At 36.5% G+C, this 19426-nt stretch overlaps 1 protein-coding gene across 2 annotated transcripts in view; it reads left to right on the forward strand.

The window, feature by feature from the left end:
• Positions 1-17053, forward strand: part of TRIM66 (tripartite motif containing 66) — a 64225-nt gene extending 47172 nt beyond the window's left edge. For both annotated transcript variants that reach the window (XM_083349591.1, XM_083349590.1), the window contains 10 exons: positions 826-1095; positions 1808-2030; positions 5123-5183; positions 5993-6167; positions 9208-9494; positions 10329-10464; positions 11267-11341; positions 13106-13258; positions 14957-15175; positions 15411-17053. In XM_083349591.1, coding sequence (XP_083205717.1) covers positions 826-1095; positions 1808-2030; positions 5123-5183; positions 5993-6167; positions 9208-9494; positions 10329-10464; positions 11267-11341; positions 13106-13258; positions 14957-15175; positions 15411-15470 — 1659 coding nt within the window. In that variant the 3' untranslated portion in view covers positions 15471-17053. The remainder of the gene's footprint in view (positions 1-825; positions 1096-1807; positions 2031-5122; positions 5184-5992; positions 6168-9207; positions 9495-10328; positions 10465-11266; positions 11342-13105; positions 13259-14956; positions 15176-15410) is intronic.
• The last annotated feature ends 2373 nt before the right edge of the window (positions 17054-19426 follow it).

Raw genomic sequence — 19426 nt, forward strand, 5'->3', positions numbered from 1 at the left:
TGTCACTTTCTTCCCATAGACATCACTGGCAGAGTAGGAGAAAACAAAGGAACAAAACAGGAAAATAAAAATAATAAAATAAAATAAAATAATAAAATAAAAATAGGGAACTTCAAGAAAAAATGTCTTCCATCTGGCAAACCTTTGGAACTTAATAGAATATTTTTACTGAGAGAAAAAGCTTCTTTACTAAAATCAGATATATATATTTAAATCAGATGTTTAAGATAGATTGCAATTTTAGTGTTAATGGCTCTGAGATTTTTTAAAATAGGAAACTACAAATATTGTAAAACATATAGTTTTATATCAAAGTTCCCTAGCATAGGAAAAATAAAATTTTTATATAACAGGAAAACACTCTCTTCTTTCCTTCTGTATAAAATAAATCAAAATACAACTCAATGAAAAATCATAACCATTAATTTTGTGAAATTTGCTTGAAGATTACTTGCAACCTTATTAACATAATTATCATGAAAAGCTATTTATTTTGCTTTTAAATTTTATGTCTGAGGGTTTTAAGTGTCCATACTTTCAAAAAAAGCATTTCCTATTTTTAAATGAGGTGATCTTTTCTGTTAGGACATTGTATGGTTTTTAGAGATGAATGCATTTTAAGAAAAACACATACGGTATGTTGACTGATTGAGGAAACTTTTAGTGGATTTAAACATTTAAAATAGATCATTGTTGTGATAAACATTTAGAGTGGTGTTCAATAAAATGTTATGATATTACAATTAAATATTGCAACCTTCCCAGTGAAAGAATTAATGTTGCAATGAATACTGAGCTTCCTATGGTGTTTTTCCTCCCCCCCAGCGGTCAGCTTCAATGAACATTGTGGGTTTTCCAAACATTTTAGAAGTTGATTTGTCTTCAACAAGGACATCCAAACAAGCTGATTCACAGGCAAAAGAAATCTGCAGTACAACACCTAGCCTGTCCCAAAGTGTGCCACATATCTCTGAAGTGCTTCCTGAACCTGTATCTACTTACAATCTGTCTTTGGATAGAACCAGTACCCTGAGTTCTGAAAATATTGAACACTTAGCAATTGGTGGCATGCCTTTGGTAAACCCAGTTTGTAAGGTAAGAACAGTTGATCCATCAGGTAATCATTTGGTAGGGAAACAAGAAGAAGAAGAAGAATGGCCACTCTAGTTTATTTCATAAGCCACCACACACCTGAAAAATCTCTGCTGAGAATTTTGGAACCTGAAAAATTGTGGCAGTATTTTTGTGCAGCTCTCATTTAGGTTATCTGGAACTTCAGTACTGATATGCCTTTTGTATAAACCAGGGGTAGGCAACCTCGGCTCTTTTATGACTCATGGACTTCAACTCCCAGAATTCCTGAGTCAGCTATGCTGACTCAGGAATTCTGGGAGTTGAAGTCTATGAGTCATAAAAGAGCTGAGGTTGCTTACCCCTGGTATAAACCCAGTTAATTTCAAAAGCTCCTATGCAAATCAAATTCCTAGCAAGAATTTCTTATTTCTTGAGACCAATCTAGAATCCATGTGGGGCTTTCCTGTTCTTATGGCAAAAAGTTAAAAGTCTCCTTCAAGAAAAATTAAACTCGATTTTCATGAACAGTTCCAAGGAATTTTATTAGAAGAAGTAATTTGCTTTTGCTACATAGAGTGATCAAAGATGTTCAGTTACTTGAATTCATGCTTTGTATGCCCCTCAGAATGAAGCAATCTGAGTTGGAATAAAATAATTCTGCTTTTCTCTTGATTATTTTGTTGATGTATAAAATATTTTGTAAATTTCACTTTTTTTCCTCTTCAATTACCAGCTGGAAAATGAAGAGCTTAGCCACGTGAGTTATCCTCTTGGGAGCAATACTGTCACTGGACAATCAAAAGACATGAATGAAATGACTCTTCCTTTACAAAATATTCTGGAAGAGCCTATTAATCTCTCAGTGAAGAAAACTCAGCCATGTACCTCACCTCCCTTACTTATCAGCAACACAACCTTCATGCAATCTGTTAATCCCAAACCAGGACACACTGAAGGTACCAGATTTTTTTTCTTTAACTTTCATAGATGTTTAAAAACATAATTATTTCAAGTTTTGCTACTGAAAATACAAATGTTTTGTGTGATAAACCATAAATTAAATTATGATTTCTGTAATTGTCCCATGTTTTCTGTCCACTGTACTGGCCTTTAGTACATATGGAACAACTTCCTGACTAATGGTGGGATACATAAAAATAGAATATTTGTCTAGGCTTGATTTAATGTTAGAAATCTGTTATATTAGAGATCTGTTAATTTGAATGAGCCTGATAACATAGTAAATAAAGATGATACAGCACACTTTTAAATGTTATCAAAAATGTCATACTACCGCTCACAAGAGAAGTAGCAGAGAAAAGTTTTATTATGCATTAAGGTAGAAAAGATAGCAGGGAGTTTGGCTGTTCAAGAATGACATTTTGGAAGCATCCATATACCATCACCATCACTTGATGATCCTCCTTTGTATATTTTATTCATCATGGTTACAGAATGTAAAAGCAATGTAATTTTGTAAGATAAATTGTCATTTTCAACAGATCTGCCAACTGTCATGTTCTAGTAACATCCAAATTAGATTATGAATTTTCTATATGAGGATACCATTGATGGCAATTTCGTATCACAATTCTTTCAGAATGAAACTGCTCTTAAATTCTGCTATAGCTCAAGCTCTGCTGGCTTTGTCAGACAGAACATTTTTTTTTCTTTAGCTTTTTTGCCTTAGTGGATCGTTGAATTTATAATAATCTCCTTTCCCATTTAGGGAGGGGCTATTATTTATGGCAGGTAAAGGGAGGGGTGAACGCGGTGGCTCAGTGGGTTAGGATGCTGAGCTTGTTGATCAGAAGGTCGGCAGTTTGGCGGGTCAAATCCTGAATGCCGCGTAACAGAGTGAGCGCCTGTTACTCGTCCCAGCTTCTGCCAAGCTAGCAGTTCGAAAGCACATAAAAATGCAAGTAGAAAAATAGGGACCACTACGGTGGGAAGGTAACAGCGTTCCGTGCGCCTTTGGCATCCAGTCATGCCGGCCACATGACCACGGAGACGTCCTCAGACAAACGCTGGCTCTTCGGCTTTGAAACGGAGATGAGCACCGGCCCCTAGAGTTGGAAACGACTAGCACGCATGTGCGGGGGAACCTTTACCTTTACCTATTATTTATGGCAACTCCAGGGTTGGTATAGCTGACAGGGCTGATTAGGTCCATTTGAGGGAATAGAATGGCTTTGGATCCAGTAGATCAAAAACTGACTCTTCCATGCCCCCCACCCCAGAACACCCATTTTGTGGCTTCCTGCTGACTACTGCCGGAAGGAGAACTACCAGCAGATTTCCGCCTACTTGAATGCCATAAAGGTCTTCACCGTGGTTGGATCCCACCCCAGCAGTGCTCCTTGCTGACAGCAAAGGCCGTTGGAAAACCACCAAGCTCCTAGCTTCCTCCAGCCACTAACGTTGCCAGTGGAGGACTTGTGCTCTCAGATAATAACTTTATGAATTTAAGATTCATAATTGAGAGTTGATAAGATTTTAGACTTGTGCCAGGTCAAAAATAGGGAAACTTTGTGAATAGATCAGCCTATTTTTTAGATACCGTATGTTATATGTTAAATGTATCTCTAATTTTTGTAATGTTGCTCTATCAATAAAGATTTTTGTAAAAAGCATTTATTCTCTGAGGTCAACATATTGACACTTAATGATAGTCAGTATTATAAATAAGATTAGCAATGCCTCCTTCCCCAGGAAAACACAAAAGTAGATTCATGAGTATAAAGAAAAACAAATCTATTTCTTAATAGAGTCCAAGAATATTTTCTTCCAGCCCTTCCTGCCCCATGTATTAGGATACAATCCTATAATCCCTAAGAGGTTTCAAGAATCCTAGATAGTCCTATGAACGAATATAGAAATTTGCATACTGAAGGAAAGAAAACTTCAAATTCCCTTTGACTTCCAGGGGTGAGCTCCACCAATATAACTGTGTGAGGGACTAAAAAGATCACATGAGTGACAGATTAGAGCAGAGTCTGTATCTGCTGGATACAAAGCCCCTTATGTCTCACTATCTTCCTGTAATTGGAGAAAACAATGTCATCCCTGGAGCTGTTGTAAGTGTCAAAAACAAACAATGAATATTTAAGGCAAAAACATCCTCCCATGTTACAGTTTTTGGAGCATCAATTCAACAGAGTTTTGGGAGTTGTTCTGCCACACAAATTCTCTCTTCTTAAAAAGATTTCTCTGTTAATGAACTATGGAAGGAAGGAATTAAGGATATGCAGTATCCATATCCTTTTTCAAATCCAGTAAATGTGACATACTTGAAAAAAATCCAGAATTATAACTTCTGATATTCATGTTATTTGCACACCATAGTCACAGTGTAGCTATCTTTGCCCTGTATGCAGCTTTCTCTACAGTGCAGTAAATTCCTTGTCCATGTCTTTTGAACTAAAAAATATTTTGAGACCAACAGTAAGAAATTCTGTGAAATATACCTGTTCATGTTCCAGGGGATTCCATTGGGGTAAATCTTAGTAATCTTGATTGAAATTACAGTACAGGTAGTTCTAAATTTATGACAGATGGGACTGGAATTTTGGTTAATAAGTGATGCAGTCATATGACTGGACCTGATTAGTACCTTTTTTTTATTGCAGCCATTAACTGACTCACCATTGTTGTTAGGGAAATCACACGGTCATGAAGCAAATCACATAGTTATTAAGCAAATCCCCTCTCCCCCACTGATTTTGCTTGTTATAAGCCGGCTGGAAAAATCACAAATTGCAATCATGTGATCGCAAGATGCTGCAACTATCATAAATGTAAGCTGGTTGCCAAGTGCCTGAATTGTGATCCTGGGGGTGGTGCGAAGGATGTAACTTCAAGGATGTGTTGTATGTCATTTTTTTCAGTATCATCGTAGCTTCAAACCATCATTAAACGAATTGAAGTTGAAAACTACCTGTACTTCTGTGAGAAATTTACTGTAGGTCTGTATTTTGGATGCTTAAAAAAAACTCTCCCCTTTGATCAAGGTAGCTTTGTGTTATTTTACTCATTTTATTTCTTGTAGATTGTCCTAACTGTGAAGAAGAACATTTTGAAAAGGAAATTAAAAGTAGTCAGAAAAACAGGTAATCAGAATTAATGGATCTTACTAAGGCTCATTTCAAGAAATGAAACATTTTTTTTCCATTTAGAAAGTATGTAAATTGGGATTAATCAATTGTGGAAATAATCTAGATAGAATGAAGCAATTCTAGATGAGAAAAATCTATGAAATAAAAATTAATCTAAATTACACAGTAAATGGAAAACTGTAATTTTTTCTGTAAAACTGCAGATGTTAATACTAATATACCTAGCTATTATGTTTAAGTAGTATCATACCTAATAAGATAGGAGTGACATAAATGATTCAATACTGTACATCAAAGGAATTATATATTCCTGCAGAATTTATAACATAGTACTATAATTACACAATATCTATTTTTCGCTTTAGTTTACCTGATTTTGAAACAATTATATATGTCTTTTAAAATCAGATATTTCCTTTATATGCACTATAAAAATCATAATATCTAATTCATTTATATTGCCTTTTTTAAAATGTCCTAAGTAGTCATAGACATCATTCCAAAATTACTAATATATGGAGTCAGTATAAAAATTATTTGAGTATGAAAATGTGCAAGCTGTTTACTATTGTGTATGGGAATCTGTTGATTCTAAAATAGAAATGATAGTGTGGAAATATAAGATTAATTAACAAAAGCAATGTTAAAATATTAATTTTTAAAAAATTAAAATTGTTAAAATATCAGTACTGATTTAAATACTAACAAAAATATAACATTTTGACTTAGTTTGCTGAATTGTATTACAATGATAAAGGTAAGTTAGCATTGATAAAGTTGATTCACTATTTAATACATTTTAGAATTTGTGCCAAAGAGGTGAAAATCCCTTATGTGCGATTGGAACGATTGAAGATATGCACATCAGAATCTGGAGAGCTTCCAATTTTTAAATTGCAGCCACAAAAAAGTACACATGATGGGACATTTCTGTTGATTATTGAATGTGGTACTCAGTCTTCAAGCATGGCTATTAAGGTAAATTCAATTTATCTGCCTTAAGTTGTTTTTTCCCCCATTTTATTCAAATGCATTTAGTAACATTCAATGATGACCATGATCAGTGAATTTGATCATGGTGATATACATTGAGCCAAAGTAGAGGGACAGCTAGGATTCATAATCATATCCTTCAAAATTTTAACGCTTAAGAAGTAATATTAAATTTGGGCATTAGGGTACCTTTTCCAGCAAACCATTTTTCTGAAGTAAATACTCATACCCAAATATCAAAATGAATATCCTAACAGGGGAGAAATATTCAGAAAATAATGCTACATATAGATCTTGACTTGGAGGTATTCTTTCATTAGAAGTTGTGATGTTTTTGAAAGGGTGGGTGCTGACAAATGGAAGCAGTATTCAGTAGCATATTACATAAAAAAATAATAAGTTTTCAAACATTGTGTACCAAACATTGAGTCAAAGTTGCATTTGTGTCAAGGACTACCACGTGGAAGTGAAATATATAACTATTCCTTTTCTGCATATGCACTGTGCTAGAGCAAGGGGCATACAATGCTTTTGAGAATATTATTATTAAGTGGCTAGTGATTGAAATCTTGTAGAACCTGAACATTATTGTATTGACTCTTATTGTATCCTCATCATGTTATTTTCTTTAAGAGTGCTTTGCCTGCTATGCCATTGAAGAAATTAAATTAATATTCATTAATTTATAAATTTCATTCTATTTTAAGTAATATCACTCTTGAATATTATATAAAGCAGTGGCTGGGAAGTGACGAATAATTATATGTTCATCTCAATTTGTTGTGCTTATATTTCAAAAGTAATGTAGGTTGTCCTCATGTAATTCCACTCGTCAGCAACCGTTCAAAATTATGACTATGCTGAACAAAGGGGACTTCCAGCGTGTCGTCATAGTTGTGGCTGTTGCAATAGCTTTGCAGTCACGTGATTGTAAATCAAGCAGTTGGCAACTGGTTTGCAGTTATGACATTGCAATGTTTCATGGTCATGTGATTGGTATTTGTGACCTTCTTTGCTGGCTTCCAACAAGCAGAGTTAATGGAGAAGCCAGCAGGAGTGATTTTGCCATAAAACAAAGCTTTTGGTTTTTTTTTATTGAAAAGTTTTAACATACATTTTATCTTTAACAGTCCCCCCTCCCCCACCCCTTTCCCTCCCTCCCTACCCCTCTCCCCCTCCCCCCCGACTTCCCAGAGCTAAGTACAAGGTATAAAAAAAACAGTCATAAACATCCATATACTAACAACCATAAACTCTAAAATCTATCACTCTCTGGCTCATATAGGATAATACAAACACTAATAATATTAAATATATATAGAGAAAAAAAGGGAAAAAAAAAGAAAAAGAAAAGGAAGACTTATTCAAATGCTACATGAAACTTTTTAGTCCTATATTTGTTCTGGATATACTCAATCCATTTTCTCCATTCCATAATATAACGTTCTTGCGAGTGATCTTTCAAATAAGCCGAAATCTTTGCCATCTCTGCCAGGTCAGAAACCTTTAAAGTCCATTCTTCTATGGTCGGCAGTTCCTCCTTCTTCCAATACTGACCTATTAAGAGTCTTGCTGCCGTAATTAAATTCAGCATCAACTTAGTGTCCACAACCGTAGCATCTGTAATTATTCCCAACAAAAAAAGTTGCGGACAAAACTTTATCCTTTGCTTGAAAATCTTCTGCATATTCCACCAAATTTTTATCCAGAAGGCCTTAACCTTTTTGCAAAGCTTTTGTTGTGATTCATGGTCAGCCTGTGGGTTCAGCAGTTGGGTCGGACGACTCAGAGGAGGAGGAGGGGGGTGTTGAAGAGCTTGCTGAGGGGATTGGACAGCTTGATGAGAGCCCCCAGCCAGGCCCCTCTCATCTGGTCACAACGCAGACCCAGCTGTGTGAGCCTGACAGCGTGGATGAAGATGACCCACAGCTGGCCCTGTTCAAGGACGCCCGACGCAGGAGGCAGTCAGGAGTAAACAGAGGAAGGCAATGGGGCACCTCGGAAGGAGGCAGAGAGAGGCCACGCCCTGAACTGTATTTAAGGGGAATGTGTGGGAGGGCTGGTTTGCTGAAGGCAACCGCTTGGATAGTTCCTGTTTCTTAGCTCCTGTTTTATGGTTGGTGTCTTGTCTTGCTCTGTTTTATGTGAATAAATTTGGCAGGCTTTATTCCAGCCTCTTGCCGTTTGTAAAGGGGTTGTCCCTGCTTTTGCCTCAGGGCCGGTAGCAGGCTGGTACAGAACAGCTTTAGAGCAGGGATCCTCAAACATGGCCACTTTAAGACTTGTGGACTTCAATTCTCAGCATGGCTGACTGGGGAATTCTGGGAGTTGAAGTCCACAAGTCTTAAAGTGGCCACGTTTGAGGACCCCTGCTTTAGAACCTCAATGGCTGCGAGAATCATAATGAATGAAAATATAGTATCATCAGTGTGTTGCAACTTTCATTGAGCAGAGTACAGTCTGAAACTTCATTCAGCCTATGATATACTCCTATTTCTTTTTCCTTCAGGTCACTTATTGTCCCCTTGCCCCAGATGGAGGCTTCTTTAGATCAGCATGTGAAGCAGTGCTGAAGGCTGCTGAGAAAAGGAACAAATTGGCGAACGATGCTGTTCTTCCCCCACCCCCATGCCCCTTTTCTTCTGTTAGGGACTCTTCGTTGAACCTCTCTTCCCTCTTTAAATGGAAGGAACCTTTTTTTTTATTAAAAGGCCGGTTTGGCTACAAAGAAGGGCTTATATGTCTCACTTAAAACCTATGCTTCCGTTCAGAAGCGAACATTTTAGCTTTATAAGTAGCTGGTAACTATACTGGTTAGGTCATTTAAAACTCTGGGCAAAATTACTGAATTATATAATGAATGTTAACTGGAGATTATGTCACAGTTGAAATCCCAGGAGACCTCCCCAATATCCAGTCTTCAGGAGAAAGTAATATATTACATTCACTACAGGAAACACCACTATTTAAGCTTCAGCAGTATATTAAGCACTTTTTGTGAAAAAGTTTTCCCTTTTCATCCTAGGTCAATCAAGGACATTCATCTGAAAGTCTAAATCCTAAACCTGGAGAAAACCTGGAGAAAAGCAGGATTCTCACAAGCCAGCTGACTGAACAGGTGTTACTTCCTTCAGGAGATCACAGGCTCAGTAATAACATGAAGAAATCTGGGCATCCTCAGGAAGATCAACCCATTGAGAATGAAGACTTTTGTGCTGTTTGCCTGAATGGAGGAGAACTTTTGTGTTGTGATTACTGCCCGAAGGTGTTTCATCTCTTGTGTCATGTTCCTGCATTACTTAGTTTTCCTGTGTGAGTATAACAGAATTAGGAATATTTGTTCTCTCCCTTAGGTCTATATCTTTGCAAGTGAACTGCTTTAGAACCTCTCTCCTTGAAATGATGTCTTACTTTTAGTGCTTCCTTCCTATTAATTTTGTTTGTTTGTTTTGAAATAATAAGAACTTATTCAATGTTAAGCTTGGATTATATAAAAATCTAACACAGTATAAATGTTTCCAATGGAATTTTTGTTTTTGACAAGGCAAACATTGAGGATAAACATCAAAAAGATTTGTTTGGGTGTTTTTTTCAGGTTATTACAATTTATAAACAATGAAGTATGTTTGAAAGAATATTGTAACTTTCTTCTTTGCTCTTGATGTTTGGGAATTCTGTTTATGTCTCTGCCATGTCTTATGTTAGTTATTAAACTTGTTATAATAACTTAAATAATGTATAATCTGTATAGATTTCTGCAATATTCATAGCATTGGGATTTTTCTTGCTAGAAGCAATGAGTAAAAGAAAATTCTTCCCTAATTTAGCATTAAAAAAAAAATCAAGAATTTCTTAGTTAACACAGAGGCCCCCAACCTTTTGGGCATCAGGGACCGGTTCCGTGGAGAAAGGTTTTTACGCAGACCGGAGAGTGCATGGTTTTGTGTGCTGCCTGCATCCCATGGATGGGGTTTTGCTTGTTTGTGCGGACCGGTTGCTGGCATGCCACAGACCAGTACTGGTCCACAGCCCGGGGGTTGGGGACCCCTGGTTTAACAGAATGTTAGTTAACACATTGTCTACCATTAACTTTTTAACTGAACTATACTGTACCAATGCTGCATGGTTTTTTTTTGTGTGCTTCAGAGGTGAATGGGTGTGCACAGCTTGTCGCAATGTGGAGAAACCAGAGGTAGTCTATGATTGTGAAAACACACGATTTGACTACAATACACTCATGCGAGCAAGACCAGTTTATGGCCTTGATGAATATGACCAAAAGGTAAGTTCAGGTAACAATAGTAATAACACATGTATCTTCTTTGCCAGTAATGTACTTTCCCTTTTCAGTAAGTCTGCATGTCCCAGGGCTTCTTTAGAAACTGGGCAGAATCAAGTTGTGAGTTACAGTAGCACCTGAACTGAAGTTTATCTAGATTAGTTAAGCAGTTTTTGAATTATTTTGTCTTTCCTCTCTTTTATGAAATGAAAGGGGATAAGAAAAATATGTACAGGATATTTTTACATGGTACTAACCATTTACTGGGAATGTATTTATTTAAATGACGTATATGGCTGACCATATCATTAGTGATTCTGGGTGCTGTACAAAGATTAAAATATAAACCCCAACATATAAACCACAATGCCCAAAACTAAAACAATAACCCCCCAATCACAAAAACACAAATCCACAGCTGCAGAGCTGGCCTAACCTCCTGGCCTAAATGCCTGGAGAAATAACCAGGTTTCCATGCCTTGCAAAAGGCTAATAGGATCAGGACTACCGCATTTAGAGTATGTTACAGTAAACTAATTGTATTACTGTATTGTGCTGAATTGTACTATAGATATTATGTTAAAACAATAGAAGTGAAACAGGGGAAGCTGGCCAAGAATTTGTTTTGAGCTGCACGTAGTTCTACCTGTGTTAGAATGACACTATGAGAAACTAGGAATATTAAGAAATACAAATGTCCGTGTAAAAACTCTTGCTTTAAATCAATATAGATATTTATACAGAATATAGATGTTCACGCAGTCATTTAATATTCATAAGTTAATTGTAGATTTATGTCTTATAGAAATGTGAGAAATTGGTGCTGTCACTGTTCTGCAATAGCTTGAGTCTTCCATTCCATGAACCGGTCAGTCCCTTGGTAAGTACACAGAACTTCTCTGGACGGTATGACCTTCTCAATCAGTGATTAGCTCCCCCCCACCCTTTCAGTGTATACAGGCTTTTTTATCTTTGCCTTGCCTTCTGCATTGAAAAGGCTTTTATCAATTAAATGACCAGAACTACTTCACCAAAATCGCCAGTTATCTTGGATAATAATAATAATAATAATAATAATAATAATAATAATAATAATAATAATAATAATAATAATAATAATAATAATAATAATTATTTTATTTATATACCGCCCTTCTCCCGAAGGACTCAGGGCGGTGAACAGGGCAGATATATAAAAAATACAAAAATACAAAAGTTAAAAGAAAATTAAACATATGCCCGACTAAAAACAGTAAATACAGATATTAAAAATGACCATAAAAACCCAACCGATACCCCATCAGGCCAGGCTGGCTTGTTTAAATAAGAGTGTCTTCAGATCGCGACGGAAGGAGCGAAGGTCGGGCGCCATCTGGAGCTCAACCGGCAACCGATTCCATAGCTCCGGGGCGCCCACAGAGAAGGACCTCCCCCTGGGGGCCACCAATCGACATTCTCTGATCTGTGGCACCCTGAGGAGACCCTCTCTGTGGGAGCGCACAGGGCGGAGGGAAGTTGATGCCGGCAGCAGGTGATTGATCTATTCTTGTACTTGAGTCAGTTGGTAGTTTGGGAAACAGGAAAAAAAAAGGGGAAGGCAGTTTGGAGATTCATTGGACTTTCAAATACTGTTCCAGCTTTCTTTCCGTATACTGCCATGTACAAAGCTAGAGGAAGGAGGTACAATGTGCTTTTTAATATTGATACGAGTGCAGTAGTTGGCCAATAAATTTGATGACTTCTATAAATTCTGCCTACTTGGGGAATAATTGCTTTATTGTTGATGCTATATTTTATTTAAGGGAATTTCTTTTGAAAGAAAGAAAGTGTTGCTATATTAGAAAATTGGGTATAATTCCATTTCTTCACTATACTATTAAATAATAATAAATAATCACTTTTTTTGGTAATTGTTCCACAAGCTGTACATAATCCATCATTCACAGAAAAGGTTAATCTTGCCATTGAGCCGTGCTAACCAATCTGCCATCCCAGAAAAAGCAAGTGGTCCTGGCTTTTTAAAGGTTTTATCTGTTAGTTGGTATAAGATATTCGTTACATTTATTGGTTCAGCACGGTTTGTCTATTGGTGCTTTGCTGAAGAGATTTAAGGTTGCTATTCTTTCTCCTCCCTGCTATCTCTCCTAAAGAGGTGCAGGGGAAATGTTTACAAGGCCAATATTTTTTTTAAAAAACATACAGCTGAAACTTTGAATGGTCAGTGTTGTCAAAAGCAAAAGCATGCTAGTTCTTTGGGGTCAACGATTGCACTTGCTTTGAATGGACTGAGTGTGGCCACACTCCTTAAAAGTAGGGAGCATGGTCACGACAAAGGCAAACTGAATTTTATTCCATTGACTTTGACTATAGAGTGACTTAAAATTCTGTAATCATGGATTTAATAATTTTGCCCTTTTCTCCCAGTAAAAAATGAGGTCCACATCAAAAAGTGGGACCTCAGTTTAATATGTGCATAAGTATATGGGCTTCTATAGGGATCAGAGAAACCCGGAGGTTTTATTAGAATGACGTTACAATCCTGGCTTTTATCATCACATATAAAAAAATGAAGGAAATATTTGTTTTGTGAATGATTTAGCATCGTGGGATTTATCAAATATCCTGCTAATGGGATTCTTTACAGGCTCGCCATTATTATCAGATTATCAAGAAGCCCATGGACTTGTCGACAATTCGGAAGAAACTTCAGAAAGAGGACAAACTGCATTATACCTCTTCAGAAGAGCTGGTGGCAGATGTCCGCCTTATGTTTTGGAACTGTGCAACATTCAACTATGTAAGTTCTAGTATCATACACATAAAGGACATGGTTTTGTTTAGCTATGAATATTTTTATTTGAGTTTTTAAATGAGATTATAGCTAAAGAAAATATGGAGATGGCTAGAGTTAATAGAAGAAAAGATGCATATAGAACAAATGCCGGTACTACTTCTGATTTGAATATTTTGAAAAGTGCAATGCAAAATAATTTTAAGGGAAGTAAAGGAGAAAGGAGGACTTCATCCTTTCATTCTGCGCCCTTTTAGAGTTCCCACTGCTTTGAAAGAAAAAAAAAAATCAAGGTACAAAAGACGAGGGAAAAATATCTGCTGTATTATTTTAGACTTTATGGTTGACATGTCTTCAGAAAATTATAATTTGTTGTCATCTTTGCTTGTCATCATCTAATTTTTTTTATTCCAATAGTAACATGCTGTATCATTCAACTGCGGGGTGTTGGAGACTATTAACAGCCTTTAAAACTTTAACTTTCTAACTATTGAGTTTGGTAATAGTTAAGGAATCTAGAAAAATGGTTAATCTGGTATTGTGTTTCAGTGTATATGTGCCATTCACTTGCTATATTAACAAGAATCCATCTTCGTATCACCATTTTGATGTGTACTGATAATTTAAAATTATATTCAAGGTACACATTGTATAACAATATACTCAGCTCATGCAAGACCATACAAACTGATTATAAACAATGACATAAAGCAGTCACAAAAATGATTCACTGCAACATCTGTAAAAATACGCCAGTAATGAAAAATTGGGAACATATAGTTGAAGAAGTAGTAGATAACAGGGAGGTTAAAATATTGTGGGATTTCTGAATACAAACTGATAAAAGTCTTGCATTTAACTGCGGTTGAAAAGAAAGTGTGTATAATTGATGTGATGAGATAGTAGAACATAAGACAAAAAATTGTAGACTATCAGAAAGTATAGAGATCTGAAAATCGAAATTGAAACATGCATAAACTGGCTAAACTAAAAAAATCTTGGATGGCACTTAGAAAAAATGCACATTGACAAAGTGCCTTTGTCAGTTGCAAAAGGCCAAATTGCTTGGATCCACACATCTACTATTCTGATACATTATGACACTCTAGGTTCTTCGAAAGAATTTGAGGCATACGAAAGCCAACACCAGGTAAAGAACTGGCAGCTCTAACTTCACATTGTTGTGAAGAGATAATAATTTATTAAAGTTATCTGCCACCCAATCTGGGTCCATTATATATTATAATGTATATTACAGTGATACCTTGGTTCTCAACTGCTTTGAAACTCATTGAATTTGGTATGCATTGCATTTTGACATGAATGTTTTGTCCCAGTACTCAGTGTTTGTTTGGTACTCAGGGCACAAGCTAGAACTTGTCGGCTGCCTTGTGACTGACTACATTATTCCTTATAGGAAAAATTTGTTTGGTACTCATCAATTTTGGTTCTCATTGCACCTCTTGGAACTAAGTAATGATGAGTACTGAGGTACCACTGTATATATTATACTAATATATAGTATTGTTCATTTTCACACACTAGTGCCATGGAACATTTTCTTAGTCAGTGTTGCAGTTAATCTTCTTGCTTTATATAAAGTTACTTAGTTTTGAAAAACAATTACCCTTAATAAATAAAATAATAAAGACTCATTGTCCTGAACAACATTATGACCTAATTAATTATGGTGTTTCTTTGCAGCCTGATTCAGAGGTTGCTGAGGCTGGAAGGTGCCTGGAAATATTCTTTGAAAGCAAGCTCAAGGAAATTTATCCAGAGAAGCAGTTCCCCTTGGTGCAACAGGATGATTCTGATTTAGAAGATGTGGAGAATGAGAATAATCAAGCAAGTCCAAAAGAATTGCAGTGGCCCTCATATAGACAAGAGTGTATCCAGCCTAAAAGAAGAAGACGACATGCTGTAAGAATTTAAGAGCAAACTTCCCTCGTAGATAAATGGCCACAAAGCTAATTCTGTCCAAAGCTATTGGTTAACTATGCATTTTGGAATATATTTCCAAATGCTGTTTAGATGAGTGTTCTCCTTTTTATATCTTCTCATAATGCAGACACACCAAATATAAAAGAATATACAATAATTATGGAAAAGATGAGGTGCTTTTGTAATTCACCTGTTTGTTTCCTTTTTTAAACAGGAAAATGAAAAACCTAAAAGACCCATGTTTTGGCCAGCGAAAGGTTTCTCTCAAGTATGACTTCCGGAGTGTTGCTTGGTATGCTATGAACAACAATAACAATCAAAGGAAATGACTTTGTAAGAGGAGATAGAAAATATTTATTTCGATGCTTAATATGAACTTCAGAGTGATTGATTGACCTTATTTCTGTGAAGGGAGGATACATTCTGAAGATATTTTAAAGGGTAGTCTCCAAGTTATCTGTTATGTTTAATTATTTGTATTTAAACAGAAGTTTCAATTATGAAATAGAGATTAGTAATAAAAAGATTTGGTGTGCTATTTTTAAAATTATTTTATAAATTCTGTTAATTTATAGATTTTAGGTAACATAGCTACTGGGAAGTTTTCTGTATGCAAGGCATATTTCCCACTTTGTTATCCTGGAAATAAAGTTACTGTTTTACTATAGACTTCACTCTCTAAGACTATCTTCTCTTACATTGAAGAAACTGAATTCAACCTTGCAATGCCATTCTAGGCATGTGATGTTGTTGGCTAAGTCATGGGTGGTTAACATGTGATGTTGCTGGCTAAGTCATAGGTGGTTAACTACATCCTAAGAGGCTACATGAAACAGGAGGACTTGGTTTTTTACTTAATACAATTCCAGAATGTGACTCTACAAGAAAAAAATGGAAAGCACTTCATATAAGATTATTACTCCTTGAGAAATGGGGAGGTTTGAATATCTTTCTGACACCAAGAACTCACACTACAGATATGTTTAGATTATCTTAATTCTTTGTCTGATTTTACTATAAATAGAGAAGATGTTATTGGAGCCAATCAGCAAGTGCGAGTTTCTGTAACTATGAGGGATAGAGGGAGAGAATATTTTTGAGGTCATTCCTTGCTCCCTTTTGATCAGTATGGAATATAGTTTGAAATATATTGAGTCCTGATCATGGTGTGTTTATAAAGCCACCTATATGCCTGATTGTTAAACCCAAGTGAATTATTTATGTAATTCACACAGTTGGTGATTGGAGGTATGGGTGATGGACGTTTTATCTTCCCCAGTTCTTATCTCTTAAAGGCTAAGCAAAGGTGCTTTAAGCAAAAGGTAACAATTTCTCATATACACTAGACCAGGGGTCTGCAACCCCTGGTTCGTGGACCGGTACCGGGCCACGGCATGCCAGCAGCTGGTCTGCACAAACAAGCAAAGCTCCCTCCATGGGATGCAGGCAGCACACAAAATCACACTCTCCAGTCCGTGGAAAAACCTTTCTCCATGGAACCGGTCCCTGGTGCCCAAGAGGTTGGGGACCTCTGCACTAGACAATACTCTAAATCAGTGTATCTCAATGTTGGTAACTTTAAGATGTGTGAACTTTCACTTCCACGATTCCCCAGTCACCAAGGAATTTTAAAGTTGCCAAAGTTGAGAAACACAGCTGCAAATGAAGACGGCTTTTCAGCACAGTCTATGAATTCATTCAATATTGTATCCATGAATGTTTCAGTGGAAGGCACTTTATGTGAGTTTATAGGGTTATTAGAAAGTATGGAATATTTTCTCCATTATTGATGTGAATAATATTCAACATAAACTCTGTAGAAAATGTCTCTTTTTCAATTGTGTAATAAACTAGTCTATGAAAGAAATGTAAACTGTTCCGCTACATTATTTCCTGACAGGTAAAGTTCTTAGGGCAATTCTTCCCAGCAGTGTTAATCTGCTTGCATATGGTGCTGTTAGCTTAAAAATTGTTGTCCAGGTTTCAAGCACTGGTAATTTTGTTGGCCAGGTGTTCTATCTTGATGGCATAGTCTATGGCATAGCCTATGGCCTCCAATTGGTGAAGTCCATGCTTATTTGCCCCTCCCACACATACTGCAAAAGTAAGGACTGGGTGGATCTTTGAGGATACATGGTTTCCATTTGCACGAGCAAACAATGGCCAGCATCATAGAAGCCCAGTTATAGAGTTGGAATGGATTTTAGACGTCATCTACTCCAATCCCAGACTCAGTATAGGAATTGCTTTCCTATTCTGAGTATTTCAGTAGTCCATCAAGGGAGAACCCACAATTTCTTAATTCTTCCAGTCACCTGTTCTAAAAGAACAGTGAACTCTTGTCAATTTCATCCAGCTTCCAAATTTCCTAAATTGACATTTTTTATAGGGGCATGATGGCCGCAAGTAGCCTCAGCACTTACCTAGCAATATTAAAAGGAAAAGCAATGTTCAATGTTTCAATACATCACCAGTGAATATTAAAAACAAAAACAAAAAACAATTTCATCAATGGGAAAAAGGTAGCTTTAGCATGGAAATATTCCTTTTGAAGTGTGTGTGTGTGTGTGTGTGTGTGTGTGTGTGTGTGTGTGTGTCAGCTTGGTAACCCAGATGATTGACATGGAGGGCAGCAACCAAATCCAGAGGGGAGGGAGCATGCTCATCATGCACACAATACCTGTTTGGAAATAAGGCATCACTTAAAACAAAATGAAGCATAGCACGTGGACCGAGAAATGCTATTGTTGACATGGAAGTAAAAAACGGGTACTGCAAAGCTTCTGTCCCCTTCCTTTTATTTATTTACAATACAAATAGGAACATTAGAACTTTGTTTTTTATGAAGCTAAACAATCAGCTCAACACTGCTATAAAGTTTCCATGGACCTACAGAGGAAAGCGTAAGGTGGAAACGAAAGAACATCCTGTTCCTTATTACTTTTAATTACTGTAGTGTTGGAACCACAAGGGTGCCAAAAGGGATTAAAAATAGAAATAGTCTGTGTAAATGTTAAAAGATGCAATATGGGAGGGCTAAATCTCTCTCTCTCCACCTTCCTCTCTCCTTCCCTCCCTCCCTCCCTCCCTCTCTGGTTTGCAGTCCATATCTAGCAATCACAGTCAATGCAATTACTCTCTAAGCATCTACTTTTCTTCTTTTTTAATACTAAAAATTACTTTCTAGTTAGTAATTGTGTTTAGAATAGAAGCCTTAGAACTACTTGACCTTAGAAGTACATGTCCTTAAATTGCTGGATTTGTACCCAAGTATGAATCTATATGACTAGGACTGTATAGATGTATATATAAGATTGATGATGATGGCATCTGTTCAATTGTGTCCAATTCTTGACAGTTCTATGGACTAGCTCTCTCCACATTTTTTGATCTTGTAGAGTTTCTTTCAGTTTCATACCATGACTGATGTCAGCACTGAGGGTGTCTAGACACTCTTTTTGGCGCCCTCATTTGCTTTTACTGTTGACCATTCTGAGCACAAATGCCTTTTTCTAGTGACTTGGTCACCTGATATGGCCAAAATAAGTAAGGTGGAATTTTGTGTTTTTGCCTTCCAGTAATATGTCTTATTTTGTATGCTCCGTTACTTGCTTGTAATGGAATGACCAAGAAATGGAACAGGAGACTTCTTCAACACTACAACTTGAACAAGTCAATTTTTCTGTCTAGTTTTTCATGGTCCAAATTTTGCAACACTAGATAGCTATGGGAAATGTAGTAGTGCAGACTTGTCTGCATTTGGTGGTCGGGCTGATATCCTTGCTTTTCCATACTCTATTTATAATCCTCATTACTAGATGAAAAAGCCAGTTAGTCTATGGCTCTATGATGAAAAGATAACGCAACTCCAGTGTTGGCATAAGACACACTGAAATGTTTTTGGCAACTCAACTTATTCATACAACAGAACACTTGTATTCAGTAGCAACTGAAATTTCCAGGTTGCCCTGAAATGCCTGTTGGGTCATCTGTGGCCACAGACACAGTTCACTGGAAACAAATGAAATATTTGTTTAGTGACTCAGCCACTAGTCTGAATAGTGATGTTTGCACTTGATAAACAAGATAAAAAACATCTTGACTAGAAAATAGACCTGAGAAAGACTGCTGAATTTAAATGTCAAGTAATTAAGTAAACTCAATTGAACTATGCAACCTTGATGAACTGGCTTGGGTTTTGTGAGCAGAATCACAACATTGTACTACGAT

This window comes from Vipera ursinii (assembly GCF_947247035.1).
Source record: "Vipera ursinii genome assembly, chromosome: 1".
NCBI classification, from domain to species: domain Eukaryota; kingdom Metazoa; phylum Chordata; class Lepidosauria; order Squamata; family Viperidae; genus Vipera; species Vipera ursinii.